Source organism: Colius striatus, chromosome 15 (genome assembly GCF_028858725.1).
Source record: "Colius striatus isolate bColStr4 chromosome 15, bColStr4.1.hap1, whole genome shotgun sequence".
NCBI classification, from domain to species: domain Eukaryota; kingdom Metazoa; phylum Chordata; class Aves; order Coliiformes; family Coliidae; genus Colius; species Colius striatus.
The window spans coordinates 1,249,451-1,269,901 of NC_084773.1; the positions used below are offsets into that span (position 1 = coordinate 1,249,451).

The following is a 20,451-nucleotide window of genomic DNA, read 5'->3' on the forward strand; positions in this document are numbered from 1 at the left end:
TGGAACAGAGAGGAGCATTGCAAAGCACAGTCCTTGTTTCTCACCTCACCCCAACATACCTACAGCTGATTCTTCTTCAGCTTCCAGTTGGAAACTTTTCTCTTTGATTGTTAGATGTGTCCTTATAATAAATGTTGGCTTACAGTGCTTATAATTTAAGCTTAGTGAAATATGGGTGTGATTAACAGATCATTACAAACACATGTGAAAACACCATTACCCAGGACTGAGTTGATCACTGCTTGATCTGGTTTGCTGTTTAATTCCTTTGGGAATATTCCAGAGAGAGGTGGTTTAGATAAGTGCACACAGTCTACAAGTTTTAAAATTCACTATTAGAGGTAGCAAGTGCTATTTCTTGACAGTCACAACTTCTAGTAAATAAAGGAACTTGCCAATCATGGGGATTCCCCTTATTAAATGCAGAACAATTGAATGGAATAGTTTCCTTGCCCAAGTTTTGGGCTTTTATATCTATACTGTATACTGGGCTATTAAATGGAAAACTCATTACTGTCTCTTCTTATATATCTCCATCTTACCTGGGCACTACACTGTGTACAGTACAATGCTGCACTTTAGTGTGATTTTGTTTCTGTACTTCTATAGGGGGACAAAGTGGATGATCATGGCTCAGACCTTGTTTTGGGGGACTATTTTAGTTGTGCCCTGCTTCCCATTGAGGCAACAGGAACAAAGCCAAAAGGCAGAGCCAAGTTCTTGGGTCACAGCCACACTGTGGGCAGCGAGGTCTCTGCTCACTGTATGTTTTCAAGTTGCCAGAGGTGAATCTGAATCCTGCAATCTCGTGTTTTACAGATCAGTCCATCCAGAAGCTGGTGCAAGGTCTCACGTAGCTCACAAAGCATCCCGGCGCTGGGGGGGCTTGGAGGGGGTCGTGTGTTTCCTGCCGAGGCCGTCACTCCCCGGTTGGGTCCCCATCAGCCGCAAAGCTGCTGTCCACGTGGACTGGGGCCGACATCTCCCGCCCGGCTGCTGCCAGAGCCTCTCCCGCCAAACCCCGAGACATGGCCACCAACGGAACCAAAGTGGCAGATGGACAGATCTCCACGGAGCTTGATGCTTCCATCACCAATGACAAGCCTAAAACCTTGGTAGTCAAGGTGCAGAAGAAGAAGACAGACCTTCCAGACCGAGACACTTGGAAAGGAAAATTCGACTTCCTTATGTCCTGTGTAGGTTATGCCATTGGCTTAGGGAATGTGTGGAGGTTCCCATACCTTTGTGGCAAGAATGGTGGAGGTATGTTTGCCATTTCATTCTTACAGCCCTTCATACATTTGTATATTGGAATACACCATAAACACTGTCTGTAAAACAGAACTTGGCTTTAATGGCTTTCTTCTGCCCAGGGAGGGTGTGGAGGCTCCTTCCTTGGAGGTCTTCAAGACCCACCTGGACATGTTCCTATGTGACCTTATCTAGGTGACCCTGCTTCTGCAGGGAGGTTGGACTGGATGATCTCTAAAGGTCCCTTCCAACCCCCACCATTCTATGATTCTTATCTGTAGAGGTGTTTGGTTTGTTTTAGGAGTTACTTTTTACACGTGTCTCAGGGGGTTTGAACCATTTGGGAGTGTGATACTCTGCTTTGAGGTCTGCTCTGGAGTTTATTTTAACTTCTGGTTGGCAGATACTCTTGAAAGACCATAGCAAACGTTACCCTCCAACCCTTCAGAACCCTCTCTTTTGGTTTGAGTTTTTGAAACATGAAGGCAACACAATAAACAGTCTTTTGCATTTTAGGTTTTTACTGAAACAGAAAATACTTAAATGATGAGAGGATACATTTTTCCCCTCATTTTCACCCCTTGAAAAACTGGTTCAGAAGTGTACATGTGCTTCCCACTAACTTTTTCTTTAAGTTACACTTAAGAGGAACAAAAGTGAGTTAATTTTCATATATAATAGGGTTGGAAACAATGGAATCTCAGCAGTGGCTTTTTCCCTCTGTAACACACTTTTCGCTATTTCTCTTTAGGGGCGTTCCTGATTCCCTACTTCCTTACTTTAATTTTTGCTGGAGTGCCACTGTTTCTTTTGGAGTGTTCTCTTGGTCAGTATACATCTATAGGAGGCCTTGGAGTGTGGAAGCTTGCTCCCATGTTCAAAGGTACAGTATAAATTTGGATTACTTTCCTTTTGTTTCTCAGTTGCACGAGTTGCACCAAGTGATAGGAAAAGAAGGTTTTTGATGCCTTCATGTTTTTACTTAATCAGTAATTTTCCACAGAAAAGCCTAAATTTATGAGGTGTAAACAACAGTTTTGAAACTCACCAGGGTATTATTTATTCTCCATTTAAAATAGCAAGAGTTAGCCATTAGAATCTCAACAAACCTATTGTTTAACTTCAAAACTATTCAATTTTTGGTTAAGAACATGTGAGGACTCTCCAAAATAGCATTTTAAAGCTACCATAACTTGTCCAAGCAGTTATGGAACTATCTTCACAGCAATTTGGTAAATATTGTTTCTAGTTGAGGTCACAGGGATTTGCATCTCTTGTTCTTTATTGAAATTCAAAGGCCAGACTCTTCAAAGCTGGCAATTGCATACTGAATTGCTTGAGAGAAGTTCACTCCACTCTTAGATTTGTAGCTAGTTTGAGGGGTTTTACGTTGGTAGAACCTCAAGGGTTTGGTCTGGATTCTGCACAGACCAACAAACCTTACAAACTGTACTTTTCACTCTCTGGTCCAAAATCCTTGTACACTTCAGAGCTCTTGAGCTGACTCCTGGGCCAGAAGAGGAGCACATGGCTACACTTTGAGTTATCAATTGCTTCTTTGTTTAGAGTGGATTTTGTTCTGGGAGATTTTGAGCTGGGAAGACCCAGAGAGATGAAAATGTTTCTCACAGATAAGCATATGAACTTTGCTGGAGTTACTGATGTTGGTAGGAGGCACAATGCAAAGTACAGATTCTGCTTTGCCTTATACTGATTGTTTTGAGCAGTTGCTCATGTTGAATGTCATGTGGCAACTGACAACAGCCTGAATGTTTTCAAATAGTCCTGGAGCCTCCATGTGGAGTAGAAGACAATGCACCCTCATTGTGGAACCCTACTACTCTGAGAATAGATAATAACATTATCCTAAGCATCAAGAGCTTAGGTCAGTGTACTGAATGGCCAGCTGGTCTTATAACTCACGCTCCATTTGCATGCATCTGCCAGAAGTTTGTGGGACTGCTGTTTCAAGGAATGAGCTGATTTAGCTCTTCTTAGAAGTAAAATAAAACGCCTGTAAAATCTCAGAGGCAGCAGCAGATGTGACTGTTTACTGCAACACACAGAGAACTGGACACTGTGATTAAATTTGTACGTGACTGAGCTGTCACCCAAATTCGTGACCATTTTATAATGGTACCTCTGAAATTTTGACTTGGCTTCTACACAATTCAGGACATGGTGTCTGCCCCATGTGTTGTATTTGACCTTCTGAACTGCAGCTCTTCAGCTGACACATAAAAACCTTACTAAAAGTTGCCTTCTTTCTGTTTCTCTTTGTTGTCTTTGCAGGTGTGGGACTAGCTGCTGCAGTCCTTTCCTTTTGGCTAAATATTTACTACATTGTGATTATTTCGTGGGCCATATACTACCTGTATAATTCCTTTACCACTGTAAGTGGGGGGAGGGGAACTGTTTGTTGAATGTAAAGCAAAGTGATATATAGAGAGCTGATTAATATGTCTCACTGTGCAGGTTTGTTAACACATCTGTAGAATCAGAGAATCCAAGAATTGTTACGATTGAAAAAGATCTTGAAGATCATCCAGTCCAACCACTCACCTCACACTGCCAGTCTTAGCACTAAACTAACCTCAGTACTTCATCTACATGTCTTTTGAATATCTCCAGGGATGGGGACTCCACCACCTCCCTGAGCAGCCCCTTCCAATGCTTAACAACCCTCTTGGTGAACAAGTTTTTCCTCATCTCCTATCTAAACCTCTCTTGGCACAACTTGTATCATTCATAATTGGAGAGAAGAGACTGACCTCTACCTCACTACAACTCCTCTTCAGGTAGCTGTAGAGAGGGCTCAGCCTTCTCTTCTCTAGGCTAAACATCCCCAGCTCCCTCAGCTGCTCCCCATCAGACCTGTTCTCCAGACCCTTCACCAACTTTGCTGCCTGTCTCTGGACAAGCTCCAGCACCTCAGTGTCCTTCTAGTAGTGAGGGGCCCAGAACTGGACACAGTGTTTGAGATGCAGCTTATTGAGGACAAGCCATTTCTGACTAAAGGGAAACTGTTTTGTAAACATCTCTCCTTTATTTTTTTTCCCCACATGAAATATAGAATAGAAAACTGTGAGGAAAATACTCTGTTCCAAGAATGCCAGGGTAAAACATAATAATAGGTTATTTTGGAGCCAGAGGCTTCTCTTTCTTACCAATTTGTTTAGATTTCCTCATCTTAATCTTCAGAGCAACAGCTCTTGCATCTGCACCCTTTAGTTTCACTCATTCTCTGTCTCTGCCCTTTCATCACAAGCATGTCTGCCTACCTGCCAGGCAGCTGCAAGTCATGCTCTGGCTTTAGACAACTTGTCCTGGCAATGAGAACAAGAGCAGTGCAACCCTTTTGCCTTTGAGCCTACAGGCCAGTCTATCCCCTGACAAATATTGTAGTGTACAACTGGTTATTTTGTCTTCAATAGCAGCCACAGAAGTGTTAGTTCTTTGGGAAATAGTATCATTACAATGTGGTTTAATGGTGGAGGGGCTTCTTAAAGGCATCCCCATGGAGTGGAAGGTCTGTGATTTGGTCAGTTCTGAACTTCCATTGTCATTTTTGCTTTATTTTCTTTCAGCTTTATTTTTAGCTGCCTTTTTTCCCCCCCTCAAGGATGATTCATCAGCTGAGTAGGTCTTGTCTGCTTTGTGGGTTTTGGCCATCAGAGCAAGCATTCTTACATAAGTCTCAATAAGTAATGCGTTATTGTTGGTTAGTTGTTGCCTCTCTCACACATTTTGTTCACACTTGTACGTTCCTGGCTTTAAAGAATTGTCTCTTGACCAAATTTGCTTTAATTTCTGCCTAAGAGTGACATGATCAGTTCTTGTTTTTCTTTTGTTTCTGTTGTCCTGAGATTTGTTATTGATGTGGAAGGTCAGTCACAGCCTAGAAATGGTGCACTGGCCCTACTAGATGACTAAACTGGTGCACTGGCCATATTAGATGAGTATTGACTTCCAATTCCCTTGAAACCTCTTATCCTTGTATTTAAAACATGCAATTCCCTGATACAATGTTTTCTGGGAGAAGAGTTTCCAAGAGTGGCCATCAGAAGACTATATCGGAATTGAGACTCATTCTAATGAACATCATGTGGAAACGGGTTCTGTTTCTCAGAACATCTGAAGGATAAAGTAATGGACACATGTAGAAAACAGAAAGTTTACATTTTTCTATTTATCCCCTGACCCAAGAGGAAAATGGAAATCTCTGATCAATAACCATCACAGTTTTATTCCCTCTAGTGCAACACGAGGCAACAGGACCTCTAGGAGGTCCCTTATGTTGCCCTTGTTTCTTTTAGCACACTCAACATAGTCTCACATGCTGAGAGACATGTCAGACTCCAAAGTCTTTGTGCTGATATATTAAAGAAAGGAAGAAATGTTTTCACAATTGATATGAAGTTAGATAACTTCTGTGGCAGACACACACCCCAGGGTGCCCTGCAGAACTCCAGCTATATTAGTTCTTCACTCGTCATTTCTAGTAAAGAGAGATACCTGAGGTAAGGCTTACTTAAGAAGTAAGGAGGTCTTACTTAGGAAGTGTCTGATTGTTGAGGCTTTTTTCTCTCTCTTTCTCAAACAGACTCTTCCTTGGAAACACTGTGAGAATCCCTGGAACACAGACCGCTGCTTCTCCAATTATACCTTAGCAAACACCACCAACATGACAAGTGCCGTGGTCGAGTTCTGGGAGTAAGCTCCTAACTTTTCCCTATATCATTCCTGTGCATATGCAAGGATCAGCTTGTTATCATTCAAATACTGCCTTCTGAATTAGCTGTCCAACACACCAATTCTGTTGGCTTATTCTAGACGCAACATGCACCAAATGACCGATGGATTGGAAAAACCAGGGCAAATCCGATGGCCGCTGGCAATTACTCTAGCAATTGCCTGGATTCTGGTGTATTTTTGTATCTGGAAGGGGGTAGGCTGGACTGGAAAGGTAAGATTTAAAAGTACTGTAAATACCTTTCAATTTCAAAATGCCCTTTTTACTCAAATGTTCTGAAAATTCTTGAGGTAAGAGGCACCGGGGACAGCTTTGCTGGAATAGCTCTGTGAAGTGTTTCATTTCTAGCTGTCAGCACCATGTTTTTGAAAGAATTGGCTCCTCTGTAGCTAGGTCTGACCACTGTCTTACATAGTGTGTTCACTTATAGACTTCTTGTCTTTGCCAGGTACAACATTGCCTAAAAAATATGTCTACTTGTTCCTGGGATGAGTATTCTAGCTAGTTTGCATAGCAGTAGGGTGAGGATGCAATGTTTTGGCTTCAGTGAGAGAGGTCAGTGGTTCTTGCCACAGGCATGCTTGCATGCTGTGCTTCTTGGAGTCTGGCTGGTTTACAGAATTCACTAATGAGCTGAAGGAAATTAAACTATTGACAGACCTTTCTCCTGGAATGAAAGGGCCACAGCATCTGATATCGGTATATACCTTTCCCTCTCCTCAAAATGGCAGGAGAAACCCTTAGGGAAATGAAAAGATGCATCCATGAGGCTTGGTGACAACTGAGGGCTTGGGTTAAAAGTCTAGTGTAGAGGACTAGGATTTCTTCACACTGAAAGAAGGAGTTGTTAACTTTAACCAGATGGTTGTAACTGCGACCCACTTCCAGCTGCATGTTGAACACAGCCCAGCTGAGCTCAGATCAAAGCATTTTATTTCTCCTATCTGCAAAGAAAGTGGCAAAAAGAGGGCTCACTTTCTTTGCAGTCTGACTTCATACTGTCTTTTTTTATAGAGCTTTTGAAAAGGCAAGAGAGTAGGACCTCACATGTCATAACATAGAGGAGGGCAGATCATGAAAAGCACAACAGCAGCTGGGAGGTGAAATGAACTAACAATGTTCTACAAGCAGGGGGGTGGTGCCATGAACCTTGTGGTTTTGGGTGCTGTTGAATACAAAAGAAGGAAAATACGAGTCCCTCATGCAATAATATCATAGTCCACTCTATTGCACCTTCAGGAAAAGCTGCAACAGCCACCTGCCTTGTAGACATGGTATGTAGGGAATTCTGCAGTGGGCACTCTCCACACCAAGCTTTTGCATTGGTAAATGCTTCCATTTAAAAGCCAGCCTCAGCTGCTGCTACAGCGTTTTTAGGGAGCAAATATTTTCTGAAGTGTTAACAAGCACAGATCATTCTTCCTTCCCCACTTACAATGTCTTGTTTCTTCACATCAGGTGGTATATTTCTCTGCTACTTATCCCTATGTTATGCTGCTTATCTTGTTCTTCCGTGGTGTGACACTGCCTGGAGCAAAGGAAGGCATTTTATTCTATATAACTCCCAACTTCAGTAAGCTTTCAGACTCTGAGGTAAATATCACATCCTTGGAAACAGAAGTTTCACTGCTAACTGTTCACCTCTCAGACATATGAGCTGCTCCTCAAGTGCAGAAACAGATTTTTAAAACCATTATTTCCTGCAATCAGGTTTGGCTGGATGCTGCCACACAGATTTTCTTCTCCTATGGCTTGGGTCTTGGCTCACTGATTGCCCTTGGAAGTTACAACCCTTTCCACAATAATGTTTACAGGTAAGCAGACAACTGCAACTGTTGCAGTGGCACTTTCCTCTCTCAGCTGGGGCTGGATTCTGTTTTTATGTGTACTATGCCATTGAAATAAAATGTAGTGTCACATCTCAGTATTAAATGTTACAGCTCAAGAGGGACAGGGAACTGCTGGAGAGAGGCCAGTGCAGGGCCACTAAGGTGATCAGGGGAATGGAACATCTTTCATATGAGGAAAGGCTGCGGGACCTGGGGCTGTTTAGTCTGGAGAAGAGGAGACTGAGGGGGGATCTTATTAACATTTATAAATATCTAAAGGCTGGGTGTCAGGAGGTTGGGACATCCCTCTTCTCTATAGTAGCTAGTAACAGGACAATGGGATGAAGCTGGAACACAAACAGTTCCATTTAAACATAAGAAAAAACTGTTTCAGTGTTTGAGTGAGGGAGCCCTGGCACAGGCTGCCCAGAGGGGGTGTGGAGGCTCCTTCCTTGGAGGGCTTCAAGACCCACCTGGACACATTCCTATGTGACCTGATCTAGGTGACCCTGCTTCTGCAGGGGGGTTGCACTGGATGATCTCTAAAGGTCCCTCCCAACCCCTAGCATTCTAAAACTAAATTCTAAATTAAACTATGACTTGTCCAGTGTGAAGAGAACCCCAAATGGTGAAATCCTAACTCATGAAATCTTTTCTAAGGAGAAAAAGGCTGATGAAGGTAACATTGCTTTACCTACTGCTTAAAGCACCTTACCTTTGTTGCAGGGACTCCATCATAGTGTGCTGCATAAACTCATGCACAAGCATGTTTGCTGGTTTTGTCATCTTCTCCATTGTTGGATTCATGGCTAATGTCACAAAGAGGCCTATTGCAGATGTTGCAGCATCAGGTATCCAAGCTACTTTTCTCTAAGCTTTTTGATGGCATTAATTTGTTTCTGTTTGTAGGTTGTATGGGACTGCTTCTTGTAGTTGCTTAAAACCCCTCCCCCAAGACATTGCTCAGCCTCCTGCTGTTTCAGTGGCCCTTACCTCTTGCAAAAGCAGAGCATTATTTCAAACCTCTCAAGGCAGCATTAGCAACATTGCTCCCTGTGGAGCAGAGTGCCTGCCTGCCCAGTGCTCCCAGACCTTTGGTGTGGAGAGTGGTTGGCCAGACACTCAGCTTGGACTGGCACAAGGAACAGAATGAACACCACTTACAAGGGATGTGTCTACAGGAGGTGGCAGCACAGTTTGCTGCTTCACTGACATCAGATTATGAGTCTCTTGCCACTGAAATCCTTACCAGCAAACTGAAGGGTGGTCATTATGTTTCTGGAACCCATACTGTCAGATTCAATTAGGGTTTGAAATTCTCTTCACTGTTTCTGGAGATTAAGCCCTTGGAGGCAGATCCATTTCAGGCATGTTCAGACCTACAGCTATCAGACAATGGTTTGGGACCCCTTATTATGAAAGTCCTTTTACTTAGGGCAGTAAGATGTCCATGGGAGAATTCTGCTGTTCTTTGCAATTCCTCATCTTTCTTCCAGATGAAAAAGCTTAAAGTAGCAGAGCAGATGGTTACCCTAACCCAGCTGGTGTACCAGATCCTCATTTAGCAGCTCTGGCCACAGGGAGGGATCTGATAACTGAGAGCTTGGTTGGAAGTTGCTGGTGGACAAAATATGTCTTACTATACTAGCAAACATATCCCATTGATGAAATATTTCCTTAGTTAGAAAAGTAGAGAATTTAAGCCCTCAAAATGACTTTTAATGAATTATATATACAAGGAAATTAGGAAAGGAGTTATGATGGCATACACTGTTGTCAAAAACTGCTCTGGAAAGTGGGTGCATGAAATGAGCATCTTGGATTTATGAGTTTGGTATAGATGTCACTGGATATGGTATTAAGCTCCTAAAGACATTTTGAGGAGCCTAAGAGAATGGACTGCTGAAAGATGCACATGGCCTCCCGTGGCCACTAATTGCAATGGACATTTGGAAATCTGGCCTTTTAATTAAGGCTTCTATTTGTCCTAGCAAGGTCAGAAGCTGATGCTTTATTTTAGCACCCTGAGCCATGTTGTTTTGCGATCTCTTGTACAGCTTTGTAAAACAAACAGTGTTATGAAAAGCTGTAGGTGCAGTGTAGTGGAATGTGTAACAGAGTAAAATTAAACAATATCTTTATATTTAGTTTCTTTTGCTTTTGCTCCTGCCATTGGGAAGGCATTCCTATCATACCTGCTATTGCAGGCAAGTAATTGCTTCAAAACCTGTGAGGCATTTACTTTGACCATTGGGTTGTCTCATGCCCATCTTTGCTTCACTGATTCAAAAGCCAGAGGTGCCCAGACTTAATGAAAACTGAAAAATCAGATACCCACTTAGGTGAGGCACACTCATTTTACTTCTGTGATTGTTCAGTTTGCTACAGGTTTCCCCTTTTAAGCTGAAGTCAGCTGGCTTCCAGCCATGCTATGTCAACAAAGAGCTCCTTCCTTATCAACAGGATTTATATTCTCCTAACACTATGCCCCTCATCAGCAATTAGTAGGAACACAAATGAAAAGCTTTGCCTATTCACAACTATGTAGTTTATTAAGATGTGTGATTTGAGATAATTCATGGAGTGGAATAGCAAGCAGGAATACTATAAATGCTGGAAAGTGTCTTCTCCATTTCTGAGCTGTCTTTGTTTCTCTTCTGACCTACTTGGTGAAAAGCAGAAGACTACAGCTATCAGTAACTACTTGAGAGGAGAGAAAGCCAATCAGTACCTGAAGATGTAATCCTAGCCAAGGATAACATTCCCTGTCTTTGCTACACAAAGGTGTCTCTCGGGAGCAGCTTCTGAACCATGTCCAGTATTTTGCTTGTTTGCTTGGTTTTGGGGATTTGGGGTTGGTTATCTTTGTTTGTTTGTTTATTTGTTGGGTTTTGTTGTTGCTTGTTTTGGTTGTTTTGTTTTAAAAGCAAGATACATGCACTGACTTCTCTGTCAGTGAACACTAATCTGAAATCTCTGGTCAGATGCTGCATCTGTGGAGGAATCATTCAAATAAACCTAAATCCTGCATCAGCAGGAACAAATGATCCTGACATCCAATCAATCTCCTTGACATTTTCTCTCCTGTTTCTCCTACCAGGCCCTGGACTGGCATTTCTAGCTTATCCAGAAGCAGTGACACAGTTACCAATTTCTCCTCTGTGGGCAATACTGTTCTTCTCCATGTTGCTTATGCTGGGAATTGACAGTCAGGTAAAACTGATGTAAAAAGTAATAACAAAGACAAGTTTCCTGCAACTGTGTGGTATGAGGTTGGCCCCATTCTGTGTGTTCCACACTGCCAGCCTGCTAGTGGTGCAGACTGGTTTCTGGGATGAGCAGATAAATAACAGGAGGTACAAAGGAGAAGAAAGATGCAGAGGTTCAAGGAGCCTGGGATAAAAAACTAAGACACTTGCTTTTTCATAAACTGTTGGAAGCACATACAAAATGAGCAGGAGATTTACCCTGCAGACTAAGAACTGCTCAATCACAATATTAAAAACACCTTTGCAGCCTTCATCAATGTAGGAGATGCTGGCATATGCTTCACAAGATTTAGATGCCACAAATATTTCTGAAAAGCAACTTTCAAGCTCATCCCATGGAGCAAAAAAGATGCACCACACATTTCATTGTAAGCATATGAGTGTCAGGAGCAAAATCAAGAGGCAGTAGGCTCATTGCTGAGGACATTCTGCATCTTAGTGTGTTCTGAAATCACTTCCCAATCGTAAGGATGAAGACTTTGATGGTTCAGGCCTTAGCTGAGAGTTCTAGATGGTCTCTGATGACTGGAAAGGAATGGGAAGGCACAACTTAGAAGTTTTGCACATCCAAATAAGATATACTCCAGATTAAATAATGATTTAATTAGGTCATGCAATCATTAGAGAAAATAAAGTTTCTTGCACAATGAACAAAAAAGCCCCTAGAGCAAGAAGAAAGTACTTTACATGCTAGAAAGGACTATGTCCCACAAAGGCTTTTATCATTAGGTATCAATTTGAATACAGTTAGCAATTGTATTGTAAGCACCAAAGAAAGCACCCTCTTATTTGGCACAGCATACTCTGAGGACTAAGTCCCTTCTGCCTGCTGGAACCTTTGGTCACCTGTTTATACCAGTCGTAGGCAGATATGTTCATCTACAGTTGGTTGCAGTTGTTAAACCAGCATCTCACAGTTATTAGCAGCATCTTCATGTCACATAAAGGAACATGAGAATTACTAGCTTAATACTCTACTAGTCTTTGAGGAGATAGAAATCCATCATTTTTCTGTAAATCCAAGCTGCCTTCAGCCTGCAAGCCAAAATACAAAGAGACCAAGAGGGCATTTTACCCTGCAACATGAAAGGAAGCTGAAAACGTGGTTTTTCTATTTCTTTGTTTTCCAATAAGCTTCAGGCTTGACATTAAAACCTATTTCTCATTCTGGGGGGAAACACTGTGAAATTAATTGGGTCAAAAATATTCCTGAAAGAACTTGTCTCTAGGCAACTAACATCTGAGGAAGGTAGTGTAATGTTATCCAAAAGGAGTACATATACACAGGCTGTCTTGCTTTCCTCGTTTTCTGCCTGTCAGGGAAACATTTCATAGGCTTTAATTCATAGGCACTGTGACAGTTAAATTCTGGTTGTATGGCTGGAAATTCATAAAACTTGGCAGACTTTCTGGTTTTCATTATTTCAGCCACCATACAATAACATTTCTTTTTAATATGTACATAGAGACAAAAGCCAGAGTATGGCCATGCTCTGTGTTGGAAGACCACATCCCCAGCAAAAACCTTTTTCTGGGGATACAGAAAGTATTTGATTTATTCCATACAAGAATCAATCTTGTGTCTCTAAGCTGCACCCTGAAGCACTAAGCTGGTTTTCTGTGTCTGTTGGTGTTCACCTATGTGAGTAAATCACAGAGAGGAGACGTGTAAGTTTTTGAGGGATCCAGGGGTCAAAGCCTTTAATTGTGAGTGCATTGTCTTCTATCACAAGAACAAGCCCTTTATACTGTAGTTCATAGTTTGGAATTTGGAGTATTTTTCTTTAGCTGGAAACCTTTTTGCACAGCCCTTTTTAGACAGAAACAAAGATATTCAGAAACATTGCTTCCATTGAAGCCAAGTGAAACTTCGTTTATTGTTTAATGGATGCAGCCTTAGGCCAGTGATGGGGTACCATTGAGACCTCCTCCCCTAAATGTAATCCTGCTGTTGTAGTGCCTTGCATTGTGTTTTGTTTCCAACTGTACTTGCAGTTCTGCACTGTGGAAGGATTCATAACAGCTTTGGTGGATGAATTTCCAAAGTTACTGCGCAACCGAAGAGAAATCTTCATTGCTGTTGTGTGCATTGTTTCCTATCTGATAGGGCTGTCCAATATTACTCAGGTATGTCCTATAGCACAGTGTCACCTCATGTCTGATATTCAGCATCTCTTTTACTTCTCCCTTCCCCAGCTACAACCAGGAATCACTGCAAACCACTGAAGGGGTGGGTGAGCATCTATCAACACTAAGGGCTTCAGGCAGCAACCTTAACCTCAAAGTATAAAATGCCTGTAGTGCTTGGATGCAGTTTGTCCTACTTCATGGATCCAGTGACACAAAGATAAAGATCCCTACAGTCAGTCTGGTAGCCCACAAAGTGTTAGCTAGGGTTGTTCTCCATTGCTCCCTGTGATCTACTTAATTGCAAACTATTTGAGGGATATGGTTGAATTATTGAACAACAACAAAACAAAAGAGCAAAGTGAAATTAAAGCCCTTAATGGGATTCTGGCTTTTTTTGTCATTATTGACCTCAAGCACTGCAAGACTCTAACCTCTTAGCTTTAATTCGTTTGCATTAATTCGTCTCTGACCTATTTGCCACTGTTAGATTAAAATGCAAACTACAAACTATCTCGAAATTGGAGCCCTTGCTATTTATTTTAACACTTCTTTTTTCTATGTTTTAGGGTGGAATCTATGTGTTTAAGCTTTTTGACTACTACTCTGCCAGTGGAATGAGTCTCTTGTTCCTTGTATTCTTTGAGTGCATCTCAATATCCTGGTGCTATGGTAAACAACGGGTTTATTTTTACCTCAGTTTTGCACATCGTAAGGAGGCTTCATCTGTGATTTGTTCTTTTGTGTGTGCACATGCTGAGGGTAGAACTGAGATTAGCCTTTTACATGCATATAATTCCACTGAGGACTCGGAGTTGGATTCTGGAAGATACTTCTGCTGCTAAAACACCCTGTGTACACTCCTGGGAGGCACTAGATGATAAGTGTTTCAGGAATGCTTAAATAGGTGACATTCCTCATTTTCTCCCCATCCTCCTTCCTGGGTCTTTATTGCTGTTAGGTACTGCTGTCCTCAACATCTTGACTTAGCTCTTTTGTAGTGTTTTGCTTCCAGAAGTGACTGTCAGTGTTGGATCTTGCAGCGAGAGCCAGGTTCCTTGGGCTGCTGCATCTTGCATAATTGCCCTAAAATATCCAGAAGTCTGGACTGGAAAGATCTGGGTATAAAGATTGAAGAATATGTGTCATATTCTTGCCAGAATATTTGTGCATTTGACCTTAGTTCTGTGTTACCAGGGACCTACTCCCATGGTTACTAAGGCAGTTAGCTTATAGCACAAAACTGATTGAGAGAGATAACTGGAGTCTTTCTGCTGCCTTTTAATGGGTTTGGGAGGAGGGAACTGGGTTTTGTAGCGTAGAGAGATGCTGCACATGAATGCACCAAACAGGAATGGAAAAATACAGCAGCTAAATGAAGAAAACAGTTATAAATAATATGGTAGACATACCTTTTAGAAGATACTGGTGTGTTGGTATGTAACAGCAGCAGCAGAAGGGCTACTCTTTGCTTCCTGTGCAGTTTATCCATGTGTACATCCACGTGGAGTGAAGCTGGTTCACACTAGGATGGGGGTGTGTGGGGGGGTTAATTCAATTTGTAAAATACCATTCTAAATCACTTGTCTTAAAAAGAGAGTTGGAATTAACCAAAGACATTTGCTGCATCTGACCTTCAGGTGCAACAGCCTTCCTCAGCCTTTACATGGCAATAATTAGTTAATTATGATGTGGAAGAATGAGAACAAATGATGTCTGGTGCTTCTGAGCTTGAACATTTCTTTCCCATTCAGATAGGTGAAAAGTTCTGCTGGGGTCTGTGTACATCTTCCAAATGTACCTCGTCATTCATGACAGTGTCTCTCCAAGCCACTGAGCTTTTGATTGCATTTTCTACTGTTTCTTTTTTCTATATTTAGGTGTTAATAGATTTTATGACAACATCCAAGAGATGGTGGGATACAGACCCTGCATCTGGTGGAAGCTCTGCTGGTCATTTTTCACACCTATCATTGTGGCAGTAAGGAACTAACTTTTATTCTATGATTCAAAGGACGTAAACGAGTTGGCCTCATGTACTGCAGAGCTATCATTTCTACCCCCACAGGTTCCTGTTAACTCTGACCTCTTCCCTTTTTAAAGACCTCAGCAATATCATTGAAGGCACTAAGCAAAACCTAGTGTCATTAGGGAAGCCTGTGCCTAGGAGGAGCCCCTTGCCCGATTTCAAGATTTGTATTAGTTGTCTGGAAATGGTAACCAGTCAAGAGTTCAACTGGCAGGGATAGAAAACTGTAAGGAACAAAGTCCAATCCTTTCCTGTATTCACAGGTAAAGTTTAGCAATCTCTCTGATGTCTGTGTTTTCCATATACACAAAAATGCCCACATTTAGTAAACAGAATTGCTTCACTGTTCTGGCAACAGCAATGTAAATCTACCACACATAACATAGCCAACCCAGATGCAACATGAAAAACTGTAATCAAGTGGACAGTATTACCCATGACACAATGCATTTAACTGCTATTTCTCTCACATTGCCATGGAAGTAGCCATAGCAAAGCAGAGCACTCAAGAGAGGCACAGAAATGTGTTTGCATTGAGGGTTCCTTGACTCATCTGCCAAATGAAGGCACTTTTCGTACTTCTGAAAACAAGTATTCAGGAAGGCATTAAAAAAAAAAGCCTTTGGTTTATTTTAGTGGTATGGTAGGAAGAGGACCAACATTGTATGTGAAACTTCCCAGATATTTCCTGTCTTGCAAACGCTTCAATAGAATTTGTTGCCCGGTGCAAGTTCAGAGGTGGTGATGATGTGCTAATAGAAATCCACCCCTCTTCATTCTCCTCTCTGGGAATATGTTCTGCACAAAGCCTGGACCTGGGACTGGAATGAGCTTCTTTTTGTGCTGGTTCAGTTTAGCAGATTTCCCTGAGAGAGGCTGTTTTAGACACTTGAAAGGAGTCTTCCTTGGGAACTTAAAGGAAACAAATCATATTCACAGGTCATGTGTTTGAACTCAACACAAAAGCAACCCATGAGTGCTGCTGATCAATGGCACAGTATCCAGTGTGTGCAGGTGGTGTTCCCCAGGACCTCTATCTCTCCCAATAGCCTCCTTCCCTGTGATTTGGTGCTTGTGATCTGAGCCCTGCACCAGCATACCTGGATAATCTGAGGTGCTGGTTACATATGTTGAAGATATTGTGTTAATTTGAAACATCAGGTTTAGATAAAGAAGCTTCTTGGGAAACTCGGCTCTTCCTCTCTTGTTGATGAAAAAGAATCAAAGTGGATAAGTTCTGTTGTACAGACAAATCTGTAGCCACGTCCTGAACCTCAGGCTCCATTCTGACCACCTGTTCAGAGGGGGTGAGCAACGTCAGAGCCTTTGTGCTGAACATACTTAGGAGGTGATACTGGAGCAGAGGCTGATGTCCTTTTGGAAATTGCTTATTCAGAGCCTGCAGGAGTCTGTTGCTGACCAGTAGAGTAGAGCAGAGATAGTGGAAACAACTTCACAATTTCAGAATGACAGTTGTACCCCTGTGAGTGCTTGGGGCTGACATTTGCCTGTTTTCTGCAACCTTCCTCTGGCAGGCTGACCTGCAGGCCCAACCTACAAGCCAGTGCCCGGCAGCCATCACCAAGGACCAAAGGAACCCTTTGCTCCTTGCTTGGATGTGAAGGCAAGCTGGAGGCCCAAGTCAAGCCAAACTAAGCACAGAACACTTGGCAAATCTCATCCAAGTCTTCTTTTCCGCTGTGTTTTGCAGGGAGTGTTTCTCTTCAGTGCTGTCCAAATGACTCCGCTCACAATGGGAAGTTACGTTTTCCCCAAGTGGGGCCAAGGGGTTGGCTGGTTCATGGCTTTGTCTTCTATGGTGCTGATACCAGGCTATATGGCATATATGTTTCTAACCCTGAAAGGCTCCTTAAAACAGGTGAGTCACTCTTTCTTCTGACTGCATCATTTCATCCTGTGAGACCTGTGCACGCTGGTAAAGGATTGCTGGGCAGTTATGTTCCTCCGTGTGTGTCCTGTGGCCTCGCTTGCTTAGCCCAGTTCTTCTGTATCAAGTAAGCTGTTGTTAATTCACTGCATTAAATGTGGTCCTTGTCTCTGGGCTTTGGCAGCTTCAGACATTGGCATCTCAGCTCCTCACACCTAGAAAGCAAAGTAGCACCTTAAGAAATACGTAGATTTGTCCTTATGAATGCAAGACGTGCTGTGATGCAGCGAGTCAATGATCTAAGCAACTGGATTAAACTCTCAGGACCAAAGCCACATAACTCCTGGTCTCTGTGAGTCTGCTCACAGCAACCCAAAGAGAGATGTTGTGGCTCCTGTTCTGCATTATACCTGCTCTAAGTTACAATGGCTGCCTTGTTCTGCTCCAGCTGAGAGGAAGCCAGAGTAAAATCTCAGGGGCATATTTTATGATTATATTCCACTTTCCTTTAAGGGATTTTTGTGAACAGTTACTTCATGAGGAACATTAGGGACCTTTTTCTCATTGCACCATGCTCTCAGCCTCTCCCCGATTCCTTGTTCCGTTTATTAGAAGGAGATGAGGCTTTCCACAGGAGAGAGGTGTTGTATGGCTTAAATCTGTTTTGAGGTCCTCAGAAATGCTACTAAAAGACTGTGAAGCGTAATTAAGGTTGCTGATGAATACACTGTTTATAATAACATACAACAGGCATACTCAACTGTTTGTAATCTGGCTGCATCCTCAGTTTTCCCTCTCCAGCCAGCAGAAGACACTTCTTCAGCACAAGCAGTGAAACACACATCTATCTCTGTCCTCTGTGGCTGTGGGAACCCAAGATTGTCAAAACAAATTTGTCAGAATTTCTGGAATGTTCTAAAGAGCAGCTGGCAGAGCCACCCTTGCACAGGGACAGATGATCTTAAGCAGAATTGACGAACAGTGCATCATGCATTGCTCAGATCTCCAGCCAAATATTTTATCTTCAGCCAACTTTAAAAGATTCAACGATGCTTCAAAGAAGGCTACAAAAAATTTTCTGGGTTTCTTCCACCCCCTACTTGTTCTTGGGCCCCTCAGTTCCAGAAGGACAGGGAGCTGCTGGAGAGAGTTCAGTGCAGGGCCACAGAGATGATGGAGTGGAGCATCTCCCTTGTGATGAAAGGCTGAGGGAGCTGGGGCTCTGCAGCTTGGAGGAGACTGAGGGGTAGATGACCTCATTAATGTTTACAAACACATAAAGGGTGAGTGTAAGGAGGATGGAGCCAGGCTGTTCTCAGTGATGGCCAATGACAGGACAAGGGATACCAATGGAACAGAAGAGGTTCCAAATAAACACAAGGAAGAGTTTCTTCCTTGTTGAGGTGAGGGAGCACTGGCAGGGGCTGCCTAGATGGGCTGTGGAGTCTCCTGTGGAGACATTCCAACCCAGCTGGATGAGTCCCTGTGTGCCCTACTCTAGGTGGTGCTGCTCTGGCAGGGGGTGTTGCACTGGATGAGCTTTGGAGATCCCTTCCAGCCCTTGAGATTCTGTGATTCTCAGTGCTTATGTGTGGAATATTTTGCCCTTGGTCTCATGGAAACATTTACATGCAAATAAAGAACTCTGCTTCTCAGGCAGAGTTGTGTATGACCACAGGAAAAGCTCCCCATCTCAGGCTCGCTGTGGAATAAGATCTCATTTTCGAAAGCATTGACAAATGATGGTGAGATAAACAAGAGGAGCCTACACCATTCATGGACTGTGACAACCAAAGCCAGGCTCTGCTTCTCGACAGAAATGTGAGCTGGTAGACAAGCTTCATCAATGGAGAGCACGAAAGAACACAGAATAGAAACACAACCATCTTAAACACAATCTTAGTGTTTAGACTTAATCTTAAATACAAGTCTACTTTACCTTGGAGGTTGCAAATCACAGAGGCTGCAACCAATACTTTGCAATCCCTCCTGCTCCACAGGGAGGTGACCACCCCATCTGAGATGTGCCTTTGAGTCCCTGCTGCCCACTGCAAACTTTGCCCGTGGGCTGGCTGCAGAGTCTCTCCTCATTTCTTTTGCCTGGCCATGCTCAGTTGTTAATGCCTGGTGGCATCTACCATTTTGCATGTAGCTATGTCCAGAGCACAGGGTTTAATACATATGACTTAGTGCCTTTTTGGTCTCTTGGGAGACAAAATTTTTCTGTCTCTCTCTAATGCCTAGACAAGAGTATTTAGTATTGCCTTTAGAAAAAAAGCCAAAAAGTAAGCTAGCAACAGTTTTTTGACTGTCTCACATCTGTTCTTGTTCGTTAAACAGCGCATCCAAGTAATGATTCAGCCAAGTGAAGACATCACTCATCCTGAAAACGGGCCAGACCAGGCCCAACAGAGCAACTCTGCAAACAAAGAAGCCTACATCTAAACTCCTGTATTGTCCAAGTACCGATGCTACTCCACAAAAACAAAACAAATACGGTTGAATATGACCACAAATTTATGTCTGAGAATATAATTACCTACCTCTAGTGGAAAAAAAAAATAACCAACCAACCAACAAAACAAAACAAAAGAGATAAAAGGTCATCTCCACTCTAAGGGAATCGCCACGAGTACGATCCAACCGTTGTGCGAGCTCAGATGTTGACAGTGTTTCGTGTTCTCTGGCAATCCACAGACTGTTAATATTTTTATCCTTTCACAATAATAGTTGCATATCTTGGAGTTTGTAAATTGATGTGCCAAGACCTTTTTAATCTACCTTTTAGCACGACTATTTGAAGTTTTGTGCTGCTGATTTTTAGTCGTTTCTTACCGCTGAATCCCGAGACTGTTACTTTCTGACTTTGCAGGAGTAAAACAAACAAATAAATCAGTATATCATTAAGTTTGGAATTGTTTTGTATAAAAGAACGAAGTATTTTGTAAACAAGTGATGTCCAGTGAAAAAGCCCTTAAAATTTGTTCCAGTTGAGGCCACTTGAGGAGGAAAGAGACTTCCTTCGGCTAACAGCGGACACGGCCTCCGTCAGCATTCCCAGTGCAAGCGAAGTCGGTGGCTCTTTGTGGCAGTTTGGCACAGAGCGGCCGTGGCTGCTGTCTGCACTGAGCCTCTCAGGAGCAGATAAGGTCATAAATGTCTTTGAAAACACAATCTTTCTTATTGAAAAAATAAAACCAACCCACCCATATCTCTGTGAATCGATACAATGTGAATTACAGACGTTAGAGGCCAAAAGACGGCCTCTAACAGCTTTAGCAAAATGAGGAGTAACATCCAAGAGC

The 20,451-nt window shown here is 42.5% G+C and overlaps 1 protein-coding gene across 1 annotated transcript; it reads left to right on the forward strand.

Moving 5' to 3' along the window:
• The first annotated feature begins 1,028 nt into the window (after window positions 1-1,028).
• On the forward strand, window positions 1,029-19,858 carry SLC6A1 (solute carrier family 6 member 1). The gene is made up of 14 exons (XM_062008026.1): window positions 1,029-1,263; window positions 2,003-2,134; window positions 3,544-3,644; window positions 5,855-5,964; window positions 6,085-6,217; window positions 7,463-7,597; window positions 7,715-7,818; window positions 8,560-8,684; window positions 10,934-11,046; window positions 13,098-13,229; window positions 13,799-13,901; window positions 15,110-15,210; window positions 16,970-17,137; window positions 19,487-19,858. Exons 1-14 carry the CDS (start codon window positions 1,029-1,031, stop codon window positions 19,589-19,591), a joined length of 1,797 nt encoding a protein of 598 aa, XP_061864010.1. The 3' UTR covers window positions 19,592-19,858.
• The last annotated feature ends 593 nt before the right edge of the window (window positions 19,859-20,451 follow it).

What these genes read in the sequence shown, in the direction of transcription:
- SLC6A1 (XM_062008026.1), top strand. Translation starts at nt 1,029, where the DNA reads ATGGCCACCAACGGAACCAAAGTGGCAGATGGACAGATCTCCACGGAG. An exon ending in GCTTGCTCCCATGTTCAAAG is followed by an intron (nt 2,135 to 3,543) that starts GTACAGTATAAA and finishes TTGTCTTTGCAG; the next exon opens with GTGTGGGACTAGCTGCTGCA. An exon ending in TGTATAATTCCTTTACCACT is followed by an intron (nt 3,645 to 5,854) that starts GTAAGTGGGGGG and finishes TTTCTCAAACAG; the next exon opens with ACTCTTCCTTGGAAACACTG.